This window comes from Mobula hypostoma, chromosome 7, assembly GCF_963921235.1.
Source record: "Mobula hypostoma chromosome 7, sMobHyp1.1, whole genome shotgun sequence".
NCBI lineage: Eukaryota > Metazoa > Chordata > Chondrichthyes > Myliobatiformes > Myliobatidae > Mobula > Mobula hypostoma.
In genome coordinates, this window is record NC_086103.1 from 59,070,986 (window position 1) to 59,095,538 (window position 24,553).

General features: G+C 42.0%; 1 protein-coding gene across 2 annotated transcripts in view; it reads left to right on the plus strand.

Annotated features, from left to right (window-relative positions):
* The first annotated feature begins 1,568 nt into the window (after positions 1 to 1,568).
* Positions 1,569 to 24,553, plus strand: part of LOC134349338 (peroxisome proliferator-activated receptor gamma coactivator 1-alpha-like) — a 176,403-nt gene continuing 153,418 nt past the window's right edge. The window contains exon 1 of one of the 2 annotated variants that reach the window (XM_063053493.1): positions 1,569 to 1,744. In XM_063053493.1, the coding sequence (XP_062909563.1) occupies positions 1,667 to 1,744 (78 nt within the window). In that variant the 5' untranslated portion in view covers positions 1,569 to 1,666. The remainder of the gene's footprint in view (positions 1,745 to 24,553) is intronic. The other variant, XM_063053494.1, reaches the window with a different exon arrangement.

The following is a 24,553-nucleotide window of genomic DNA, read 5'->3' on the forward strand; positions in this document are numbered from 1 at the left end:
GTCATTGAGGGAAAGTACAAACAATGGAAGAATCACACAGAAATCCATTAAAAAATCCACTTATTCTTCCAGTCTAGCATCACCTCTATCATCTGTAGCAGATACTATGTAGGACTCATGAGTCACTTCAAAACCCACAAAGGCTCTGTCTAAGATAGAGTGTGAGATAATTTATTAAGTAACTTAAAATAACGAAAACGGAAGTGTCCAGATAGCAGTTTCTTCCACACCCATTTCACCATATTTTCCAATTGTATTCTTTGGAAGTCTGAAATATAGCTTGCCTTTGTGTGCAAAAGGTGTGTTTATGTTTGTTGAATAACAAGTTGATCAACACACCCTCCTCCATGCAAAATAGGTATTTTGGTTATCTCCAAAATGTGTTTGCTATTATATGATAGCCCTTACAAAGTATACACCCAAAGTAGAAACACAAAATTCTCTAAATGTTCAACTATGTATGTAGAGAGAAATTGTCTGTTATTACTCTAGATTGGCAGTTTTTTTAAAACTATAATTCAGACCTTTTATAGTATGCTGATGAAAGGCCACAGATTTGAAATGTTAACACTGTCTCTACTCCAAAGTTTGTGCCTGTTCTGAGTATTTAACAGCATTTTATTTCAACATCCACATCTGAAGGGATCTACCATTACTGGCCTATAATTTCGGATATATAGTTTATCTCTGACCATCAACACACAAATTCTGAACCTTCAGTCAAACGGAATTTTGTATTGCGTGCATCTAACGTCAGCTTAAATTGCTCTTTAAAATAATTTTCAACATGTCTAAAGGTTGAAATTCTAATTGAGTACGTTCTTTATGGAACAGTTTATATTTTGCCACAGTGATGTTAACTTAATCAGTTTTACCTATTTAATTTTAAATAGGATCATTCATCTTTTCTTGTCATTTGAAGCCAATGAGATGTCTGCATTGTCTACAGGGTGCCCAACAACCAAAGTCCTTTCGTTTTCTGAAAGAGTATTTTAATTAAACTTTTGGATACCAGATTTATCTATTACCCTATAATCAGAAGTCTTGCACTGCCCTTTTAAAGATCAAGTGACCCGAAAAGGAGGTGATTACGAAAAAATAATATGCAGTGTTTAAATCCTTATTTCATCTCGAGCGATTGCTTAAGAAAAAGATTTTTGCTTTTGCTCCATTTGCTTTAAAGCAATAACAGAACTTTAAAATAATATTTAATTCTCCCTCCACAATTTTCTTTATCTTATTTCCTGTTCAGTTAAAAAAAGCTATCCGTTTTCTTTATTTTGAACTGTTGCTCGTACTTTAAAGGGAGACACCTACTGATGTATGTATTATCTTCACTTGATAATCCGAGAACATAAAGTGTTCACTAGTGTGACAGTTAGAATACTCTTGTACTTTCAGCCGTAGAACGCGACCCTGATTCGCGATATCAGAGAAAACAACTGTTCACTTCCATCCGGTAATAAACTACTTTGCTTTTTAGGAAACCAGCACCAACGAATCCCAGCCTGCTAAGTAGGGACCACCTCCCCCAGCGCAGTGTTGCGTTTACGCGAGCAGGGCTTGCAGTACCGCTACCGTCCACCCACCATGGCCAGGGGCAGCGGTGAGCCCGATCTGCCGGCGAAGTGAGGATCGCAGCAACTGTGTCACACAGCGCGGGAAGATGGCGGATTGCTCGCTCATAGATGAAGACTTCTCCTCATTCGTCTTCAATTATCTGACAGAAAACGCAGAGTCTCAGGTAAGGAGCCACGCTCAGCCGGCTACATGCTTGGCCACGCACCTTCGCTCACAAGCTAGATGGCAGCGCTGCTCCTTCGTGCGGATGCCGATGCTCGAGCCGCAGCTTGTGCATTGCCGGTCTCTGGAAAGTCATGTGTATGTAGCGGCGGCGAGCGGAGCACCGGCTTCACGTGGAGCTGGCGCTCGGAACTCCACCGGCTCGCGCGAACGACCGCCGAGCGCTGCCGGGGCGCCGTTTGCTACATTTATTGTTACATTGTTGCAAGTGTCACTGCACGAGCTCGCTTCCTTCCTTCATTCATTCCGCACACGTGGGTGCTCAAAGTTATAAGAAATAGCTCATATTCTTCTTTCGGTGGGGCACTGATTTGTACCAAGATGCGTGTGCAGTACGGGCACCAGGGCAAAATCAACAACTACTTCATGCCTTTAAAAAATCTGCCGATCAAAGCCATACTAAAGTCAAGTAGAAAGGGGGAAATTAACAATATATCTTGTGTTTCCTCTTTGTGGTTAATTGGACCCTCGTGTATTATTTTCACAATTGTTTCAAAACAGTGGATCAGATTGATTTAGCAGTGTGGTTGCGTAACTCGGTATATTTCTTACACAACATTTATGATTGGATCTTAAGAAGATGGGATACAGCAGCAAACTCGGGTTGCAGCCACTTTACAATTGGTGACATGTCTCTTTTTCTGTCCAAACTCGCATCGTTTTCTTTAAGTGCCGTACTGTGAACATCAACGGGGTTTCATATCAGGCACACAAACCGTACTTTCCCATTCTCAGCATGTTGCATAACGTACCTAGCAGCAACTTAGTTTCTTAAATGCGTATTTTTTAAAAAAAATGATGTAAATGTTTACGCAAGGGAGTTTTTATTTATGTTTTAATCGAAAACATTTACCTAGCTACTGCAAGAAATTAAGATATGCTAATCATGTGTAGTATATCGTTTCATATCATTAAAACTGTAACTGCCGATAATGTACATTGCGTAAGGAATGCGAGCACTGGTTATGAAACAGTTTGATAGTGTCACATGAGAGCTTGCTGCACCGACGAGTGCTGACGTCTCTGCTTTACTACTGGGAGCTGAGAATGAACCCGATGCCACTGCATTTCTGGCACCACACGCTGCGCATCTCAAGTAGTGTGGCCATATAACGCGTACTTTCCAGTGAGATGAAAGCAAACCTCTTATTTTGATTGTAGGATGTAACTATGTACGGCAATGCCAGGTGATCGCGCTTGACTATAGTCAGGCAAACTTGTGCTTGCAGTTTTTATGGGTCCTGCGAAACAGCAACGCTCTTTGCGAAATGAAGGCAAAGAACTGCATTCCCATAATATGAAATTGTTTTGGCATGTTTTAACTTTACAAGCTGTGGTCCGAAACAATTATTATACAGTATTACGAGAAGGTTTGCGAAAGCTTTTTAATGGGTCACCTCAGTGTGACCCTTGACACTGCCATCTAGTGTTACAGTTATATTTGGATGAGGCTGCATCGGGATTGTAGCAGCAGCTGAGAAAAGCAACGGCAGGATTTGAAGTCTTGAAACAATCACGCTAATATACACATGATGTGTGGCCACAGTAACAAAGCAGGTTGGGCAAGTTCAATTTAAAGAATGTGCTTGGATGGAAAAGATTGGAAAATTACGCTTTTCTGTTTGGCATTGGTGAAATAGAGGATAGCGTTTAGCTTTGAAATAAAAAAAGAAAAAAATATTTTATTAGTAAGACTCTTCAATAGGAAATATATTATCTTTGGTGATCTTTAAATCTGCTGAAGTGGAAAGAAGAGTCTTGGCTCCTTCCATATTCGTAAACAACTTCTCATAACCCAAGAAATATCCATTAGTAATGACAAGCCTGAAATTCTCAAAAAGAATCTTTCAGTGTTGATGTTTGAGTGAACCTGTGGGAAATACCTTGAGGTACCAAGTTCAAGTTTAATTGTCATTCAACCGTACATGATTTCCCATGAATACAGCCAAACGAAACAGCGTTACACTGGGGCCAAGGTGCAAAACACTGTACCAACTGTCATTCAGACACACATAGTGCAAGGAACATATAGCACATCTAAGATATCAGTAAAATACAGTCTCACTAAAAAATATGGTCCAAGACCCTGAGTCCATGAATGTTGCAGCACTCTGCAGTCAAACATCTTGTCCTCTGCTGAGTGAACACTGGGGGGCAGCACTGACTCCGGCTTGGATGCTGCACCATACAGCCTCTGGTGGAGTGCACAGACTCCAATGCCTCTCTCCTGCGCGGCTGTAAACAGGCAACACTGTGGCTTGAGGCCTAGTCCTTGCTGTGACTGGGGCTGCATAGCTCCCCTGCCGTCCACCAGTAAATCAGTGAACTGGACTTACAGTATTCTACATTAACAATGGCCAATGTAATGTGATGTAAAACTTGGCCTGAACAGAGCTTTGGCAGAATTAATCAGTTTCTTTATTGATATCACTCCCCAACCAAAATCAAGCCTCTTTCTCATGGACTATTACAAATCTCTCTTTCATAGCCCATAACTAATAGTGGCCCAATTGTGCACAGCCTGTTTCTATCTCTCTCAAACAGGATTTCTCTGGTAAATCCATTCTTTCTGCTTCTTCTTGTCTGGCTGAAATTATGTCCTCAGAGCTTCACTCCCCTTTTCTGGACATTTCCCACTTACATCTGTGACTCCTTCCATAATTGCAACAGTTTACAATTCCTTAGTCCCAACCATCTCATCTATATCATAGCTGCCCAGTCTTACCACATGTCCTCCCTCAACACAGGTTTACAGTGTCACATTGTGGATTAGTTTGTAAGCTGCTACTTTCACAGGCACACAATTTTAATCTAAAAGCTCTTGAGTTTTATTCTGTGTACCAAATAATTAAAAAGGACCGATGATTGTGACTTCAGAGGTGAGTAGCTTGCATCATTTGCTATCATGACGTGGTTGAACAGTGGCCTTAAACTCCAATACTGCTGCAAGCAGGAATGCACACAGAAAATGTTAGAGTTATCATGTCAGGTATCATCAGTGGAGAAAGAAACAGCTAATAATTTGAAAAGGTTATTGGGCTTCTCTGCTTTCATCTGCTTCCTGACTTGCTGGGTATTTACATTTCCTCCTTTCTCCACATACACAGTCTCTTCAGTGCTTTGCTTTTGATACCACACACAGTGATTGTGGGAGGGGCTATGATCCAACAGTTCTGAGGTTAGGACAGATACCCAATTTACAGTGGTAAGGGTGATGAGAAAAATCATTCGAGACATCACAGCCCCTTCTTTTCTTCATTGTATTTGCTGAGTTTCTTCCCTTGGAGTCCTGCTTGATGGCGCAATAACATCAGCTCCGGACTCCGGAGCGAAGGTTCCCGAGTTTGAATCCAAGTCGGGTTGAGCGTCGAGCTAGCAACTCGGCCTCATTAAAAACAAGAATAGCTTGCTACAGAAACACTGTCATGACGGTGCCCCGATAACTCCACTGCCGAGTTAAGGGCTATTCTTCTTCTTCTTCCCTTGGAGGGTGAGGTCTCTACACTTGGAAGCTTGCACTGCTTGGAATAATATGAAGCTTTGCTGCTGCATTCATGAATTATAAAAGTGACCATATTCCTCTGCATGTATGATCTTTGCTTGGAAACAGAAAAGTAACAGTAAATCAAACCTTGCCATGGCCTAAGGAACTCCAGATATAAATGTCTAATCAGAGGTTCCCAACCTTTTTTATACCAGGACCAATACTATTAAGCAAAGGGGTCTGTATACCCCAGGTTGGCAAGCCCTGGTCTAAATACTGATGTTAACACAGATCAGCTTAAAAGGAGTGAATGAAATTAGATTCTGTTTTTGAAGTGGGCTGCAATGGAGATTTTTACAGATCTGGATTCATCGTTCTTTTCCATTATTAAAACCACTATTCTCCCTAAAGAAATACCTTTATTCTGTATGTTCTCAAGCTGGAGTTATGTGAACAAGATACAGACTCATCCTTGAATAGTGTCTCTAATATTACAGGAGATGCCGGACCCTTGGCTGGAAATAGGGAAACAAATAGATTATATGAGTTTACAGTTGTAAAGAGAGAACAAACAAGCTTCAGTTGGAAGTTTGAATAAGATAGAGATGGTTTGAAAAGAGAGTCCATGGATGTGATAGCTCACATTCTTTTACATCCATGGTGGAGCAGAGTGGAAAACTCACAGCTTCAAGAACAGAGTGTTTGCGCTGAAACGTGCGGTCAGTGATACCTGTAAACGAGGGTGTGATGGTGAAGAGGTCCTGTGGGAGTCACAGGTGCAATAAGTGTCTGGAACCTAGTACAACATTGTGTATCACGATGGAGTTCTCACTCACACTTGTACTTAGAGAGCGCTATGTGACCATTGCAATGAAGAGTAAATTTATTATGAGGACATTGACTGTCATCTCCGTAAAATTTATATGATCCTTTGGCTTAGCAGTTGCACTGACAACCAGTAGGTGTAACCTTTCATCACATTGAGGACACTTGCTTTGTGATACAAAGTATTGATCAGATTGCTAGTAGAATCTGTATGAAATTACACTAACTACAGGTTAGTTAAGACACAAGGAATCAATAGGCAGCAGCTATGTCCTGCTGAAAGGTGACTTCCTGTATCCTAATAGTGCAAACAGAAAATGCTAAAGGACTTGGTTCAGCTGAAGTACAGATGTATATCATACTTTATAGCAGGTACTACTGCAGAATGAAATTGTTTCACCACAGTTAGCAAGTTCCCTGCTTGCCTTACTTACTTTGTGTAAAAAGCAAAAACTGGATCTATTGTATACTCCACCAGTAGGGGGTCTCGAACTTGTAGTAATACATAAGGTTTATTATGTAATCTGTTTAAAAAGGCGTGGCAGGTGTGGTCATCATCAGATGTTATATTCTTGGGTCATATTAGAAAATTGTAGAAATGTTTTGAAACTTGATTTTCTTCCCCGCACCCCCCATTCCAGTTAAACAATTGCTTGTTTTCTTTACCTGTGCATATTTAAGGTTATCTTTTTGTCTTGAGTGGCAGGGTTTTTTTTTTAATCTATCATATTATTAAAATATTTTTACCATAATAATGGATGTAGTATTTAGTAGGAAAGCTTAGAAACATGCACCTCAGAGAAACAACCAATACCCCCACTGCCGGCCTGCCGGCATATTTGTAGAATGCAAATGAAAGTGATCGAAAGAAGGAATGAAAAATAATTAATTTATTTATCAAATCATTTACAACTTTCATTATGGCTGAATTTTGCTTCGAAGTCCAAAAAATGCAAATGACTATCTCCATGAGGAGCTTGTCATATCAGTCATTTGATATTCCCTCCAGTCCTATGGTTTTGGTGAATTTTTGAAGACTTTCGATGCTGGATTCTGCCTTTCATCTAATCTAAAACCAAACATCTCTGTCAGTTTGCTCAAGGAGCCAGTGCAGCAGGATAATGGAAGTGACATGGTGTGTTTCTATTTAGACAGCAGCTTGCATCTAATAGTGATGTTGAGTACACGTATCATGGTTTAGCCCAGGTGAAGTGGTGTTGCAGTACCATTGATGAGGTATATAACTTTGTGCCATTGAAGCAGTAATCTGTGACATTGGACTTTGATAAATTGTAGAGTCTTGTTTTAGAATCATGGAGCACCACAGCACAGAAACAGGCCCTTCAGCCCATCTAGTCTGTGCCAACCTATCGACCTATCAACCTGCACCCAGACCATAGTCTTCAATACCCCTCTCATCCGTGTACCTATCCAAACTAGAAGTGTTGCAATTGAACCTGTATCTATTACATCCATTAGCAGCTCATTCCACAATTGCACCACCTGTAAGTGAAGATGTTTCCCCTAAGGTTCCTGTTAAATATTTCACTCTAAACCCATGACCTCTACTTTTAGTCTCACTGAACCTGAGGGGAGAAAAACCTGCATTCATTTACCTTATCTATACCCCTCATAATTTTGTATACCATTGTCAAATCTCCCCTCATTTTAATTCCACTTCCCACTCTCATTCCAACATGTCAGTCCATGGCCACCTGTACTGTCGCGATGAAGCCACACTCAGGTTGGAGGAGCAACACCTTGTATTCCTTCTGGGTAGCCTCCAAGTTGATGGCCTGAACATCGATTTCTTGATCTTCCAGTAATTCAGTTCCCTCCCCCTCCACCACCATTCCCCATTCCCATTTCCCTCTTTCACCTTATCTCCATGGCCTTCTATCTTCCCCTTTCAGTATCAAAACCCCCCTTCTCCAGCCCTGTATCTCTTTCACCAATCAACTTCTCAACTCCACTTCACACCTCCCCACAGTTTCACCTATCACCTTGTGTATCTTCCTCCCCTCCGCCCACCTTCTCACTCTGACTCCTCAGAATTTTTTCCAGGCCCGAAACGTCGACTGTACTCTCCCATAAATGCTGCCTAGCCTGCTGAATTCCTCCAGCGTTTTGTGTGCATGTTGCTTGGATTTTCAGCATCTGCGTGTTTTCTCCTGTTTGTGATTGGTTCCCTCATTGTCGTACACTCCAGGAAATAGAATTCTGGCCTCTTCAACCTTTCCCAATAACTCCAGTACCCAAGTCCCAGCAACAACCTTGCCAATTCTCTCTTCACTCTTTAAATATTTTAAGGATGTCAAGCCACTTAATGTAATTTGCTTTAAAGTGTGGCTAGTTCAAAGTGTGGGAACACACAGTGACACCCTGCTTGTTAATTTGTGCTTTTCATTTCTTGCTTTAACGTGGCCCTTCTAAAGTTCTCTTGGTGAAGGCAGCCATTGTACACTAAGACTTGCACTTGTCTCAAGTTTACTAATTTGGAAATATAATGTGTCATGAGGTTATATTTTGCAAAATACCATTGTCACATTTTAATTCTTAGAAGGACAACTACATGTCTATGTTTCACTTCAGTTTTAACATTCTTTAGGCAATACTAAAAATGTTAATGTTGTGAAATGCAGTTTGAAACTATCGTAGAGCTTTATCAATACACTGAAAGACATATTTCATAGGTTAGAGAGATCATGGTCTATTATATGTTGTCAGATATTCTTCAAACAAACTGGAGTAATGCATAATTTATCTCATTTAAAAAAAGTTTATTCAGAAAAGATTCCACATATGGTAGTAGCTGATGCAATTCCTAAGAAGCTTGAGCAATTCTTAGTCTAAGAATTCTAAGCCAATTATGTAAAATACTGTTTTCTGTGTGGTAACACAAGAGCAGGATAAAGTATAACTAATTGAAACTCTGTGTTTTTCTCCCTCTTCCTGTAAACCTTAATGAAACAGTAAAGACTTATTTGTGGAAGGAAAAGATCAACTTTTCTTTGAAGTCTTATGTTTAAAGTACCAAATGTCAGTGGCAGAAGTTGGGGAAGAGGAAGTTACCAGTGAACTTGTCCCCTTTGTGCATGTTAGTGTAATGACAATACAACAAGAATTCTGGGAGTTCTTAATACCGCAGGCATGTTTTGATAAATACAGAGGCCCCAGAAATGAGAGTAGGGCCTGGAAGCCCTCTCTGTAGCTTTCCTGAAGAAGAGATAAAGCCAGTTCCATTGATGAGCTACAAAATCTGGGAAGGCACTTACTTCCTGCAGCCCTAAATATCTTGAACAACGTCATGTGTAACATTTCCCGTCCAATCACGTGTTGTTAAAGAGAAGTAGAAATAGTGGGGTAAAAACCTAGCCTAATTGAACAAACGCTAAGAAATATTTCTCTGATCAAGAAAAGTCCAGGAGGTTACATTGTCTTTCATTTACATTATTAGGCACTTCTTGAATAAAATTACATTTTTCTCAGGTGTAGCTCTTTGAATATACCAATAGCATTCCAATCTGGACTCCATTTCAATCATATTTCCCCAAGTCCATATTTTTTAAAATAAGATCAAGGATACCTGTCTGAGTAATGAAATTTTTTTATTTTTTAACATTTGATTATAAAGTCTGCACTGCAGCCTTTTATAAGAAATATATAAATAATTTGGCTTATGTAATCAACTTTCCAAAAATAATGGGAACTCAACTTTTCTTCTCCTGAAAAGCTGCTATCAAAGGAATGTAGATCATTTGTTGTACCAGGTTTGAATAAGATTGGCCTGTGGTTTCTTACAGAAGTGACTGTGATAGTGTGAGTTAACTAGTGAATCATTTGTGTTGGACCAATTCACATATCCCCATTAACTAATTTCACAATGGATCTGTAGATTAAAACATTCTTGTTGGGTTTGCTTCTGGCATTCAGTACAGTGGGTGCTGTGGTATGAGCATGTGACTGACAACCCCTTTAGTTTGGAAGTTTGTGCTCAGCTGTGTTGCATTAGTGTTCTGTAAACAGTTTGACAATGTGGCATACTTGGCTGGAGCTCATGCTTATTCCATATATGATCTGACAGACCAAGGAATCCTAGATATCCTCAGAAAATTCTTTGTCTAGCTTGTCTCCATTTTTGGTTGTTGTTCAACATACTTCCTTTTACAGTGCTTAAACTTCCTTGTATAACTCCCTACATGTACTTTTATGTTAAAAACTATAAAAACAAGCCTAACAAGCCTAACCCTTCTCCCATTTCCAGCCCTCCTCCTCTTGGATATCCCACGCTGATTCTCTGCCTTCATTGGACCTTTTCATCTCTAACTGCTGATGAGCCATCAACTGGCTCGACTTCAGCTCTCTGCACTCCTCCTCGAACTTTGTTGCTCTCTGAATGCATTGCTCTCCACTCTCTCTGCACCAATCCAAAGCCTACTATCAAACCCGCAGACAAAGGGGCCACTATTTTAGTGGCAGACTGCCCTCTGTCTTGCTGAGGCCAGGTAGCAACTCTCAAACACCTCCTCCTACCTAACCCTGGAAGAGGACACCATTTTGGACCATTAGAAAACTGTCTCTGTTACCATCACTGACCTGATCAACTCCAGAGAACTCCCATCACTGCCATCATAGTTCCCTTACCCCGTACTGCTTGTTTCTACTTCCTACCCAAGATCCACAAGCCTGACTGTCCAGGTAGGTTCATTGACTCTGCCTGCTCTTGCCCCACTGAACCCATGTCCTCGCACCTCAAATCCATTCTATCCCCATTGGTTCAGCCCCTTCCCACCTACATCTGTGACACTTTTCAGGCTCACTGTCTCCTCAATAGCTCTCAATTCCCTGGCCTTGGCTATCTCATTTTCACCATGGATGTTCAGTCCCTATACACTTTTATCCCCCATCAAGAAGGCCTCAAAGCTCTCTGCTTCTTTTTCAATAAAAGAACCAAACAGATCCCCTCCACCACCACTCTCCTCTGAAACGCAGAACTGATCCTCACCCTCAACAATTTCTCCTTCAACCTTTCCCACTTTCTCCAGACTCAAGGGGTTGCCATGGGCACCTGCATGGTCCCAGCTATGCCAGCCTATCCATTGGCTACCTAGAACAATCTATGTTCCTAACCTTCCCTAGTAATGCTCCCCAACTCTTCCTCCACTGCATTGACTACTGATTTGCTGCGGTTTCATGCACTCATGCTAAGCTCATTGCTTTCATCAACTTTGCCTTCAAGTTAAACTCTGCTCTTAAATTTACTTGGTCCATTTCTAACATCTCCCTCCCCTTCCTCGATCTCTCTGTCTCCATCTTTGGAGGCAAACTGTTGACCAACAGTGTTTATAAACTTACCGATTCGCATGGCTATCTTGAATGTACATCTTCCCTGTCTCCTGTAAAAGTGCTATTCCTTTTCTCAGTTTCTTTATCTCCACTTCATCTGTTTCCAAGAGATCAGAGACGCCCTCCTCATTCAAGGAATGGGGTTTCCCTTCCACCACCATTGATACTGCCCTAGCCTGCACCTCCTCCATTTCCCAGACATCCACACTCATCTCTTCTTCTTGCTGCCTCAATAGTGACAGTTCTTTTTGTCCATATCTACCACCCCAGCAGCCTCCATATCCAACATATCATTCTCCGCAGCTTTCACCATCTTCAAAGGGATCCAACCACCAAACGCATCTTTACCTTCCCCAATTCTCCGCTTTCTGCGGGGATCGCTCCCTCTGTGATTCCCTTGCCCATTCGTACCTCCCCACTAATCTCCCTCCAAGCACTTATGCTTGCAAGCAGCCAAAGTGGTACACCTGCCCATTCACCTCTGCCCTTACCTCCATTCAGGGCCCCAAACAGTCCTTCCAAGAGAGGCATACTTCACCAGCAAATCTGTTAAGGGTCATCTTATATCTGGTGCTCCCAATGTGGCCTCCTCTACATTAATGAGACCCATAATAAATTGAGGGAATATTTCTTCGAGCACCTTCACTCCTGTTGGTTCAGTCCCTTCCCGCCTACTGATAGTCTCATGTGTGCAGTCTCCCCAATAGCTTTCATTTCTCTGGCCTTGACCATCTCATTTTCACCATTTTTGGAAAGGGTTTGGAAATTGTCAGGTGAGGAAATATAGACAGGCCGGGAGGACTCCATATATCATGCATATATGAAGTATATGAGGTTGCAGCTGCTGATGGAATATCTGAAGGGGCTGCTCCTCAGGTTTTGGTTACATTTCCAGCTGCATGCTGCGTATATATGGGCGCCCGGTAAGGAAGGGAGCGGGTCGCGAGGAAGATTTAATCAACACACATCAAAATTGCTGGTGAATGCAGCAGGCCAGGCAGCAAGAGGTACAGTCAACGTTTCGGGCCGAGACCTCTCGTCAGGACTAACCGAAGGAAGAGCTAGTAAGAGATTTGAAAGTGGGAGAGGGAGGGGGAGATCCAAAATGATAGGAGAAGACAGGAGGGGGAGGGATGGAGCCAAGAGCTGGACGATTGGCAAAAGGGATATGAGGGGATCATGGGACAGGAGGCCCAGGGAGAAAGAAAGGGGGGAGGGGGGGAAAACCCAGAGGATGGGCAAGGGGTATATTCAGAGGGACAGAGGAAGAAAAAGGGGAGAGAGAGAGAGAGAAGGAATGTGTATATATAAATAAATAATGGATGGGGTACGAGGGGGAGGTGGGGCATTAGCAGAAGTTAGAGAAGTCAATGTTCATGCCATCAGGTTGGAGGCTACCCAGACGGAATATAAGGTGTTCCTCCAACCTGAGTGTGGCTTCATCTTTACATTAGAGGAGGCCATGGACAGACATATCAGAATGAGAATGGGATGTGGAATTAAAATGTGTGGCCACTCGGAGATCCTGCTTTCTCTGGCGGACAGAGCATAGGTGTTCAGCAAAACGACCTCCCAGTCTGCGTCGGGTATCGCCAATATATAGAAGGCCACATCAGGAGCACCGGATGCAGTATATCACACCAGGTGAAGAGTTGCCTCATCTGGAAGGACTGTCTGGGGCCCTGAATGGTGGTAAGGGAGGAAGTGTAAGGGCATGTGTAGCACTTGTTCTGCTTACAAGGATAAGTGCCAGGAGGGAGATCAGTGGGGAGGGATGGGGGGGACGAATGGACAAGGGAGTCGCGTAGGGAGCGATCCCTGCAGAAAGCAGAGGGGGGAGGGAAAGATGTGCTTAGTGGTGGGATCCCATTGGAGGTGGCGGAAGTTACGGAGAATAATATGTTGGACCCGGAGGCTGGTGGGGTGGTAAGTGAGGACCAGGGGAACCCTATTCCTAGTGGGGTGGCGGGAGGATGGAGTGAGAGCAGATGTGCGTGAAAAGGGGGAGATGCGTTTGAGAGCAGAATTGATGATGGAGGAAGGGAAGCCCCTTTTTTTAAAAAAGGAGGACATCTCCCTCGTCCTGGAATGAAAAGCCTCATCCTGAGAGCAGATGTGGCGGAGATGGAGGAATTGCGAGAAGGGGATGGCATTTTTGCGAGAGACAGGGTGAGAAGAGGAATAGTCCAGATAGCTGTGAGAGTCCGTAGGCTTATAGTAGACATCAGTAGATAAGCTGTCTCCAGAGATAGAGACAGAAAGATCTCGAAAGGGGAGGGAGGTGTCGGAAATGGACCAGGTAAACTTGAGGGCAGGGTGAAAGTTAGAGGCAAAGTTAATGAAGTCAACGAGTTCAGCATGCGTGCAGGAAGCAGCGCCAATGCAGTCGTTTATGTAACGAAGGAAAAGTGGGGGACAGATACCAGAATAGGTTTGGAATATAGATTGTTCCACAAAGCCAACAAAAAGGCAGGCATAGCTCGGACCCATATGACTTGTTTGTTTTAACTCAAGTGGCTAAAAATGAACTGTTGCTCCTTCATTTCTTCAAGCAATGAAGAATAGTTTGCTCATATCTGAATTGTTTTAGAAAAAAATTCTTAGGATTTTGGTTTTGCTCAAGTTTTTAAAAATAACTATCTACTTTCAAGTACTGGGCTCCATGACCAAATCTGTATGTGAGATACAAACACCTACTCCTGTGTATTTTTAAACAATGCTGTGGAAAGCACTATTGTGATACACAGATGTGAGAATTATTACAGTTAACATTCAGTCTAGGATATTTTAAAGGACGGATAGTGACTGAAGATGTGTTAAAATTGTCTAAGGGCCAGGAACAAATGCTACAAAAATTGAGTTCAATTTTAAGTAAAATATTGTATTTGTTGGTGTAACAGTGATGCTGCATTCCAAGTATCATCTGTGAATTATTGTTCAGAAGCCTGAGGTATAATTTTAATTTATGTAAATTTCATGTCATTCTTAAGATTATTTAATAATAAAATGTTAGTTGTCACTACAATTGTTTCATCTTATCAGCTTCTATCTGGTTATAACTGACAGAATGTTGCACTGTCGCATACTTTAGTGTTTGGTAAGCTTTCATTGTACTATAGGTTTCCCCCGCCGTCTGAATGTAGAGCGTTCCTATGAAATGGTTCATAAGCCGAAATGCCATAAAGCGAAGAAGCAATTCCCATTTATCTTTATGGGAAAATTTTGTGAGCATTCGCAGACCCAAAAATAACCTACCAAATCGGCCCAAATAACACATAAAACCTAAAATAACAGTAACATATAGTAAGAGCAGGAATGATATGATAAATACACAGCCTATATAAAGTAGAAATACTTTTCCACAATCATTACTGAACTGTCCTCCGTAGCGAAAATCTCACGCAACCGCTGTTGGCATAAACGCGCTCTCCAGTAACCTTTAAACTATGAAGCTGCCAAATCATACCAAATAACACGTAAAAATACACAGCCTGTATAAAGTAGAAATAATGTATGTACAGTGTAGTATCACTTACCGGAATCGGGAAGACAGCGCCGAGCACACTGATGATGGTGTGTTAGGCTGAGTCGGAGTTTGGGTGGTGCAGTGGCCCCCACCCGCCAGGCCGCCGAGCGATACATTGCCGCGAAGCGTGCAGGGGTGCAGCGGTAGCCGGGAGGCACACCGCACATCAAAGAAGAAAGCTGAAATAAACATGCTAATTAATTAGGTGCCGCCCGGCACATAATTGTCGGCCCAGATCAGTGCCAATTTCCGACTGCGTCGTCTCTGATCTGGGCCGACAATTACGTGTCGGCAGCACCTAATTAATTAGCATGTTTATTTCAGCTTTTTTCCTAAAGATGTTCTGTGTGCCTCCCGGCTACCGTTGCATTCTCCGCGAATCGGTATCTGTCCGTGGCCTGGGGGTTGGGGTGGTGTGGCACTGGGGTGTCATCTCGTCATCGTCTGTTTCCATTAGAGCAGGCAGGTCATCTTCTATCTCTGCCCGCCTTGATGCCGAAGGTCGAGGTTCGTTGTCTGCTGTGGCTGTTATGGAAGGCTTGCTTGACTGTTGAGCCTCACGCATTTTTCTATCACACAGTTCTTTGTAAGGACTCAAACCATCCTGCAAATATCACCTAAACTGACGTACCCTTTCAAAATTAAAGTCGTACTTTATCATTACTCATTCGGTTTCGATTGTTATCCTTTTTTCTTCCAATTGCATCAGCTCTTCATCTATCAGATCTTGGTCATGGGATGCCAAAACCTCTTCAACATCATGTTCGTCCGCTTCCACAAGCCAAACTCACTTTGTCCTTACTTCGTTCACCACGATCAAAATGCTTAATTATGTCTAGTTTTACGCTAAGCGTAACACCCTTACGAGCTCTTTTAGGCTTTTCCGATACCATAGAACTCATCTTGCTAACGACTGCTCACAGGCACGTGTTTAAGCAATGCCGGCGAGAATGCAGTTCCGAATCCGGGGGAGAGTGGCTGCTCGGGGCGTGCGCTGCCTTTTATCGCGCGCTGATTTCTTTTGTAACAGTGAAAACACCTTCTGAAAGCGAAAACAGTGTACTAACGTAGGTCTTTTGTAACAGTGAAGTTTCGTAAAGCGAACGTTCGAAAAGCAGGGGACACCTGTATTGATATTGTAAAAATTTGTTACCATGGTTTTCACGAAGTAATGTTTACTCCCTACAAAATTCAGAATTTTGGAAAACATGACAATATTATTGTACCTGCTTTTGTTTGTTTGTTTCTGATGCATTCACTAAAAACATGCTAGCTGTTCTAAGATTCTTCCTTCCAGTATGCTGAGAGATGGACCAAAGAGCTGAATTCCCATAGAGTGGTCAGAGTGACTTGGCATTGAGGCAGCTTTTGATTGGAGTGTGGCAACTGGTAAAACTGAAGTAAGTGGGCATGAAAGAGTAGATGCTCCATTGACTGGAGTCATACCTTACACAGAGAAAGATAACTATGGTTATTTGAGGTGAATCATCCCAGCCTTAGCATGTGGTAGCAGCTGTCGTAGACACTGCAGTCTTCAGCTGCTTATTCAGTGAGCTTGCTTCCATCATGAATTCACTGAAGAATTGCAGAATATTCAATAAATAAAGTTGTGCATGCTTGTGTGCTTTAAGACCGAGACAACATGCGGTCATGGAGGAGTACTTTGTGGCTTATGTTCCAGGCAATGATCATCTCTAATGGGGAGAATCTAACTGCATACCCCTGAAAATTAATGCATTGCACTTGTCGAGTTCTCCACTGTTAAAATCCTGGGTTGTCATTATTGTCCCAAAGTTTAACTGGACCAGCTGCATAAATACTAAGGCAGTAGAGCAGGTCAGCTGACTATGCTGCGGTAAGTGACATTCCTCCTGACTCGTTGAACTCTTTCTGCCATCTCCAAGTGAGGAGCGTATGAAATACTCTCCATTTGTAGAGAAAAGTGCAATTCAAAAATATTTTAAAAGCTTTGCACCAGGCAGGACAAGCTGCTGGTTTGATTGGCATCCTGTATCTTACTAATACCATGAGACATTTAAAGGGTAATTAATGATAGTAGAAATATGCCATTGACCAACTGGAATGAAATTATTTCATATGTAACTCTTTATTACCTGCAGTTATATGCAATTGCTATTGCTGATACTTTAGACTTTAGACAGACCTTTGAGATTAAAATCCATTGTTTAACCTACTTCGCTGTTTTTTTTTGGGATGTGTTGAGCAAAAATGGGTCAATATTTCAAGCCACACTGTATTTAAAACTCATCCATAAATATTTCCCTTTCTGTTTGACACTATTATGATATATTTCTTATTTTTAACATTTAGTTTAAGATATGAAAGTGCTTTGAAGTCTGTGCAAAATGTAAATTACAATCAAGATGTTGTGTTTCACACACGTAAGCTGGCACCAGTTTTCTGCTTTCCATCTGTAGAATTATGCTGCGTTTACTCTGTGGTCCAGTCAAGTATAAAGTCAGCAACTTGTCACAAAGGAGGTAATGTGCATAAATCTGTTCAAACACCTCAACCTTAAATAACTTGCTTCATAAATGTTAAGCAGCTTAATTGTACCAATGTTGTAGAGAAGCATGGTGAGAGTAACCAGTTCTTTGATCGTGTTCCGAACTCCATACTTTGTGTTTGATCCGAATCCTTTAATCCCTTAATGGAAAAATTGTGGCAATCTCACTCTTAAAATTTTCGTGTAATCCAATACTTCAAGATTTCAATTATCCTTAAAGTAAAAATATGCTCCAGGTTTTGAATAGCCTGTCAATATATAAAGAACATCATAAAGAAATACAGGAATGGAATTCAATCCTGCATCTGGACTACTATTCAGTTAGATCAAGGATAATATTTGCCTCAGCACCATTTCCTGTACTTATCCCTTGGTCTCCTTGATGTCACAATATCTACTTGATGCAGCAAGTCCCTATGAAAGTTTGCTCATCCATTTCCACCGATACTCACTTGTCTAAGGTTGTAGAAGGTACATTTGTCCCTACGCCTTCTCATTCACCACTATTCCTTGACATAAACAGCCCTTCCAGGTCAGGTAAAGATTTGCTTGCACCTCTTTCCACCTTGTCTACTGCATTTGGTGCTCTCAATGTTTCATCCTCTGCATCAACAAGACTAAGCGTAGATAAGTGACTGTTTTGAGAACACAGTGGCTATCTTGAGCTCCCGGTTACATGCTATTTCAACTCCTCCGCCCATTCCCACACTAGTCTATTGTTCCTCATCTTTCTCCATGGGCAGAGAGAGAAGTCAAAAGCAAACAAGAAGAGCAATATCTTGTGTTCCCTGTGGGGTTTATAGCCAATAGTATGAACATTGAATTTACCAGTTTTGGTTAACCTGCATCCTTGTGTTCCTTTCTCCTTCTGATTGGCGCTACGTCCATCCTCTCCTAATTTGGCTCCATCTGCCCCCTTCCTCTCTTTCTGTCTCCTTACCTTTCTCCACCTTTCACCCACCAGTTGTTGTCTCCCAACTTCACACCTCTCCTCCCCTGGCTTCATCTACCTATCATCATCTTCACTCAGTTCCACATTTGGCCTACCAGCTCTGGTCTCACCCTTCCCTCTCACTCCTTTATGCTGGTTTACTTCTCTCTGCACCTTCAGTCTTGATGAATTGCCTAGACACTGAAATGTTGACCATCCTTCTACCTTCACAGTTGCAACCTGGTCCATTGAATTCCTCCGGTTTTTTCTTTCGTTTTTCTTTTGCTTCAGAGTAAAGAGTCTGCAGTACAGTGTCTCTACTTAAAAAATGCTTCACATTTAAAAATATTTTCAGGTGGCTTCATTTTTTCCGCATCATATTCTTTTGCCCACTCACACAGCATGTCTATCTTCCTTCTGTATCCTCTTCACAACCCACATTCCTACCGAGTTTTGTTACATAGGAAAACTTGGATTTATTACAGTTAATCTCTTGAAGCTAGTGACTAATATAGATTGTTAACAGCTGGGAGTCCAGTACCAATCTCTGCGCTGTCAACCACCCACAACCTTACTACCCAGAATAACCCATTCATACATTTTGCCTGGAGTCATCTCATCTTTAGTCTATGTCATTATATCACCACTATCCACTTCAATTCTGTTTTCTAACCTCTTGTTTGGCACTTTATTTATTTATTATAATTATTCTGAGGTACAGTGCAGAACAGGCCCTTCCGGCACGAGTCGCACTGCCCACCTATTCAACCCTAGCCTAATCACTAGACAATTTACAATGACCAATTGGTCTACTAACAGGTCCGCCTTTGGATTGCGGGAGGAAACTGGATCACCCAGAGGATCCATGCGCTCATGGGAAGCATATGCAACCTTCTTACAGATGATTTGGAATTGAACCCCTGACTCTGACACCCCAAGCTGTAAGAGCGTTGCACAAACTCCTATGCTGCTGTGGTGCCCATGTACCATGCAATCTCAAAAACAACCCATAGATTTGTCAAGCATAATTTAATTTTCACAAGACAGCGTTGACTTTGCGCGATTCTATTATTATTTTCTCAATACCTCCTGCTTGTTTAATCAATTTTTCTCACAAATGATTTTAGGCCAATTGCTTGTAGTCCCCTGTTTTCCATCTGCCTTTTTTCTTAAGTGGTGGGGTTGCATTTGTCACCTTCAGTTTGCGAGAAACATTCTAAAATCTATAGAATTTTGACAGATACTAGGCTGTACAAGTACTATTTGTATAGCCACCTTTTTCAGAACTTTGGGTTGCTGGTCATTGGGTCCTGGGGATTTATCATTTTTTCCGTCCAATTAATTTTTCGAATACTTTCTTATTTGCTACTGTTAACTTCAGTCAGCTCCTCGATCACACTGAGCTGTTCTCCAATTTCTCTGAGTGATTTTCTGTGTCTTCTATGGAAAGAGACACAATCTATTTGTTCCAGTTCACTTACGTTTTCTTATTCCTCAATATACTAACTTCCATTTAATTCTGGAAGAGATTTGCATTAATTGCTGATCTGTTTTTGTTTACTACTTCTGTCTATTTTTATATTTCTCACTTCGATATTCTTATATTTTACTTCCCATTTTCTTATTAATATCTTGGTCCTCGCCAAAATCTGAAAATAGTCAAAACTCACGTTTTTTTATGAAACATTGTAAGCTTTTTCCATTGATTCAAAACTTTACTTAACTTTTGTTAGCCAGCTGGACCACTTTTACTGTAAAGTTTTTGTGCCTTTAAGGAAAATATATTTGTTCCAGACTACTTGAAGTGTGTTCCCATTGTTCATTTACTTTCATATTATTAATGAGGTTTTTTAATCCGACTCTTTCCTCATACCTTTGTAGTTTCTTCTGTATAGATTTTGTTTAATTTCCAAGAGTCACATTCAATCTTTATATAAACTTACATCATATTTTATCCCTACTTTTCTAAGAAAAGAGCTCTTTCTGTTTCATTAGAATAAAGGCAGAGGTTTATCTTTCAATAGTGATGATAACAAAGGCAGTTTTGGAATAAAAATGGAATATACTGAGTACAGACAACAGGAATTCTACAGATGCTGGAAATTCAAGCAACACACATAAAAGTTGCTGGTGAACACAGCAGGCTAGGCAGCATCTGTAGGAAGAGGTGCAGTCGACATTTCAGGCCGAGACCCTTCGTCAGGACTAACTGAAGGAAGAGTGAGGAAGGGATTTGAGAGGGGGAGGGGGAGATCCAAAATGATAGGAGAAGACAGGAGGGGGAGGAATGGAGCCAAGAGCTCGACAGGTGATAGGCAAAAGGGATACGAGAGGGTCATGGGACAGGAGGTCCGGGAAGAAAGACAAGGGGGGGGGGACCCAGAAGATGGGCAAGGGGTATATTCAGAGGGACAGAGGGAGAAAAAGGAGAGTGAGAGAAAGAATGTGTGTATAAAAATAAGTAACAGATGGGGTACGAGGGAGAGGTGGGGCATTAGCGGAAGTTAGAGAAGTCAATGTTCATGCCATCAGGTTGGAGGCTACCCAGATGGAATATAAGGTGTTGTTCCTCCAACCTGAGTGTGGCTTCATCTTTACAGTAGAGGAGGCCGTGGATAGACATGTCAGAATGGGAATGGGATGTGGAATTAAAATGTGTGGCCACTGGGAGATCCTGCTTTCTCTGGCGGACAGAGTACATAAAAGTTGCTGGTGAACGCAGCAGGCCAGGCAGCATCTCTAGGAACAGGTGCAGTCGAAGTTTCAGGCCGAGACCCTTCGTCAGGACTAACTGAAGGAAGAGTGAGTAAGAGATCAGGACTCCTCTACTGTAAAGATGAATCCATACTCAGGTTGGAGGAACAACACCTTATATTCCGTCTGGGTAGCCTCCAACCTGATGGCATGAACATCGACTTCTCTAACTTCCGCTAATGCCCCACCTCCCCCTCGTACCCCATCTGTTACTTATCTTTATACACACATTCTTTCTCTCACTCTCCTTTTTCTCCCTCTGTCCCTCTGAATATACCCCTCGCCCATCCTCTGGGTCCCCCCCCCGCCTTGTCTTTCTTCCCGGACCTCCTGTCCCATGATCCTCTCGTATCCCTTTTGCCTATCACCTGTCCAGCTCTTGGCTCCATCCCTCCCCCTCCTGTCTTCTCCTATCATTTTGGATCTCCCCCTCCCCCTCCAACTTTCATATCCCTTATTCACTCTTCTTTCAGTTAGTCCTGACGAAGGGTCTTGGCCTGAAACGTCGACTGCACCTCTTCCTAGAGATGCTGCCTGGCCTGCTGCGTTCACCGGCAACTTTTATGTATACTGAGTACAGGTTTCCCCCGCCATCCGAAGGTAGAGCGTTCCTATGAAACGGTTCGTAAACCGAATGTCGTAAAGTGAAGAAGCAATTACCATTTATTTATATGGGAAAATTTTGTGAGCGTTCGCAGACCCAAAAATAACCTACCAACTCATGCCAAATAACACATAAAACCTAAAATAACAGTAACATATAGTAAAAGCAGGAATGATATGATAAATACACAGCCTATGTAAAGTAGAAATACTTTTCCACAATCGTTGCTGAACTATTCTCCGTAGCGAAAATCTCACATAAGCGCCGTCGGCAGAAAATCTCACAAAAGCGCTGTTGGCAGAAACACGGCGCAAGCGCTCTCCAGTAACCTTTAAGCTATGGAGCTGCCAAATCATACCAAATAACACGTAAAAATACACAGCCAATATAAAGTAGAAATAATGTATGTACACTGTAGTATCACTTACCGGAATCGGGACAGCGCCGAGCACACTGATGTTGGTGTGTTAGACTGAGTCGTTGCAGGTTGGGTGGTGCAGTGGCCCCCACCCTCCAGGCCGCCGACCGATACATTGCCGCGAAACATGCAGGGGTCCAGCGGTAGCCGGAAGGCACACAGCATATCTTTAAGAAAAAAGCCGAAATAAACATGCTAATTAATTAGGTGCTGCCCGGCACATAATTGTCGGCCCAGATCAGTGCCGATTTCCGATTGCGTCGTCTCTGATCTGGGCCGACAATTACGTGTCGGCGGCACCTAATTAATTAGCACGTTTATTTTGGATTTTTTCTTAAAAATGTGCTGTGTGCCTCCCGGCTACTGTTGCATTCTCCGCGAATCGGTATCTGGGTATCTGTCCGTGCCCTGGGGGTTGGGGTGGTGGGACACTGGGATGTCATCTCGTCATCGTCTGTTTCCATTAAAGCAGGCAGCTCATCTTCTCCTGTCTCTGCCCGTTTCGATGTCGAAGGTCGAGGTTCGTCGTCTGCTGTGGCTGATGTGGAAGGCTTGCTTGACTGCTGAGCCTCACGTATTTTTCTATCACACTGTTCTTTGTAAGGACTCAAACCATCCTGCAGATATCCCCTAAACCGACGTACCCTTTCAAAATTAAAGTCGTACTTTATCATTACTCATTCGGTTTTGATTGTTATCCTTTTTTCTTCCAATTGCATCAGCTCTTCATCTGTCACTTCTTGATCATGGGATGCCAAAACCTCTTCAACATCATGTTCGTCAGCTTCCACAAGCCAAACTCACGTTGTCCTTGCTTCGTTCACCACGATCAAAACACTTAATTATGTCTAGTTTTACGCTAAGTATAACACCCTTACAAGCTCTTTTAGGCTTTTCCGATACCATAGAACTCATCTTGCTAATGGCTGCTCACAGACATGTGTTTAAGCAATGCCGGCGAGATTGCAGTTCGGAATCCGGGGAGAACGGCTGCTCGGGGCGCGCGCTGCCTTTTATCGTGCACTGATTTTTTCACGCACTGATTTTTTATCGTGCGCTGCTTTTTTTTCGTAACAGTGAAAACACTTTCTGAAAGCGAAAACAGGGTACTAATGTAGGTCTTTCGTAACAGTGAGGTTTCGTAAAGCGAACGTTCGAAAAGCAGGGGACACCTGTATTAGGTTAGAGAGCATCAGCTGTGAGGGAGCAGTTTATATTTCAAATAGTGCCACTTTAAATTAAGTTGGTGCATCATACTTTTGAGAGAAATATGATGTGAACTACTCTTATTACCAAGAATTCTATTTTGTCACAAGAAGAACTTGTTGGTGGGACCAGGGATTGGCAGATATGAAACATTGTTTGTAGAGGATATTATCACAATGGTGAAGATGTGCCTAAATGTCCTAAATATCAAATGGTTACTTTGGTATCGGGATTTTTCATTGCTGGCTTCCAATGTATGAATTATGATTAATATATAATCACAGTGTGAAGGGTGATGGGGAAAAAGGAATGGTGTTTCTTTCTGTTGTGTCCTTTGGAGTCAGGCCAGAGTCTCACCTATAAGAAATTTTGTTCATTAAAGAATTTTTTCTCATTTGGAAACGTTAATAGGGAAGGTCTTGCTCATGCAAAATTTGAGGGATAATCGAGTATTTGCATCTATTTGGCGAGGGGAAACGTATCGGTGTTATTTATGGCTTTCATTGATTACTACCTGTGAATTACCAGCCATTAAAGAAATAGGATTTTATTACACATTTTATGTGCAATTTTTCTGTCACAGTGATCCAACTGTTAAATTTTTATAGGTATTTAGATGACTCAATTTAATATCTCCATGTTTGTAAGTATCTTTATATGGCATATTAATTTTATAATACCTTTCGTATTATATTTCAGATATTTAATATAATCTTTCAGATGAAATGCTGAAAGTAGTAAACAGCTGTGTAACATTAGCTGTGGTATCAGTTGAATCTACAGCGTGCTCATTTTAAGTTTGTTTACTTGATATAAAAGGTTAAGATAAAATATTTTTTTAGGGATGGTGTTGTTACTTGTGGGTGCAGGGTTGGATTATCTTACCCCTGCTAGTCTGCGGGTCACCCTTGGCCAAGAAGTAACACCGTCCTAGCCCTCCCATTCAAGGTCACGGGAAGCTATGGGAGCAGGTGGTGGATGGTCGCATGAGCAGCTGGTGCATATCAGAAGTCCTGGTTATGGGACCACAATCTCTGAAGAGTATTGTAAAGACACTGCCCAGAAGAAGGCAGTGGCAAAGCACTTCTGTAGAATTTGCCCAGAACGCTCATGGTCATGGACCATGATC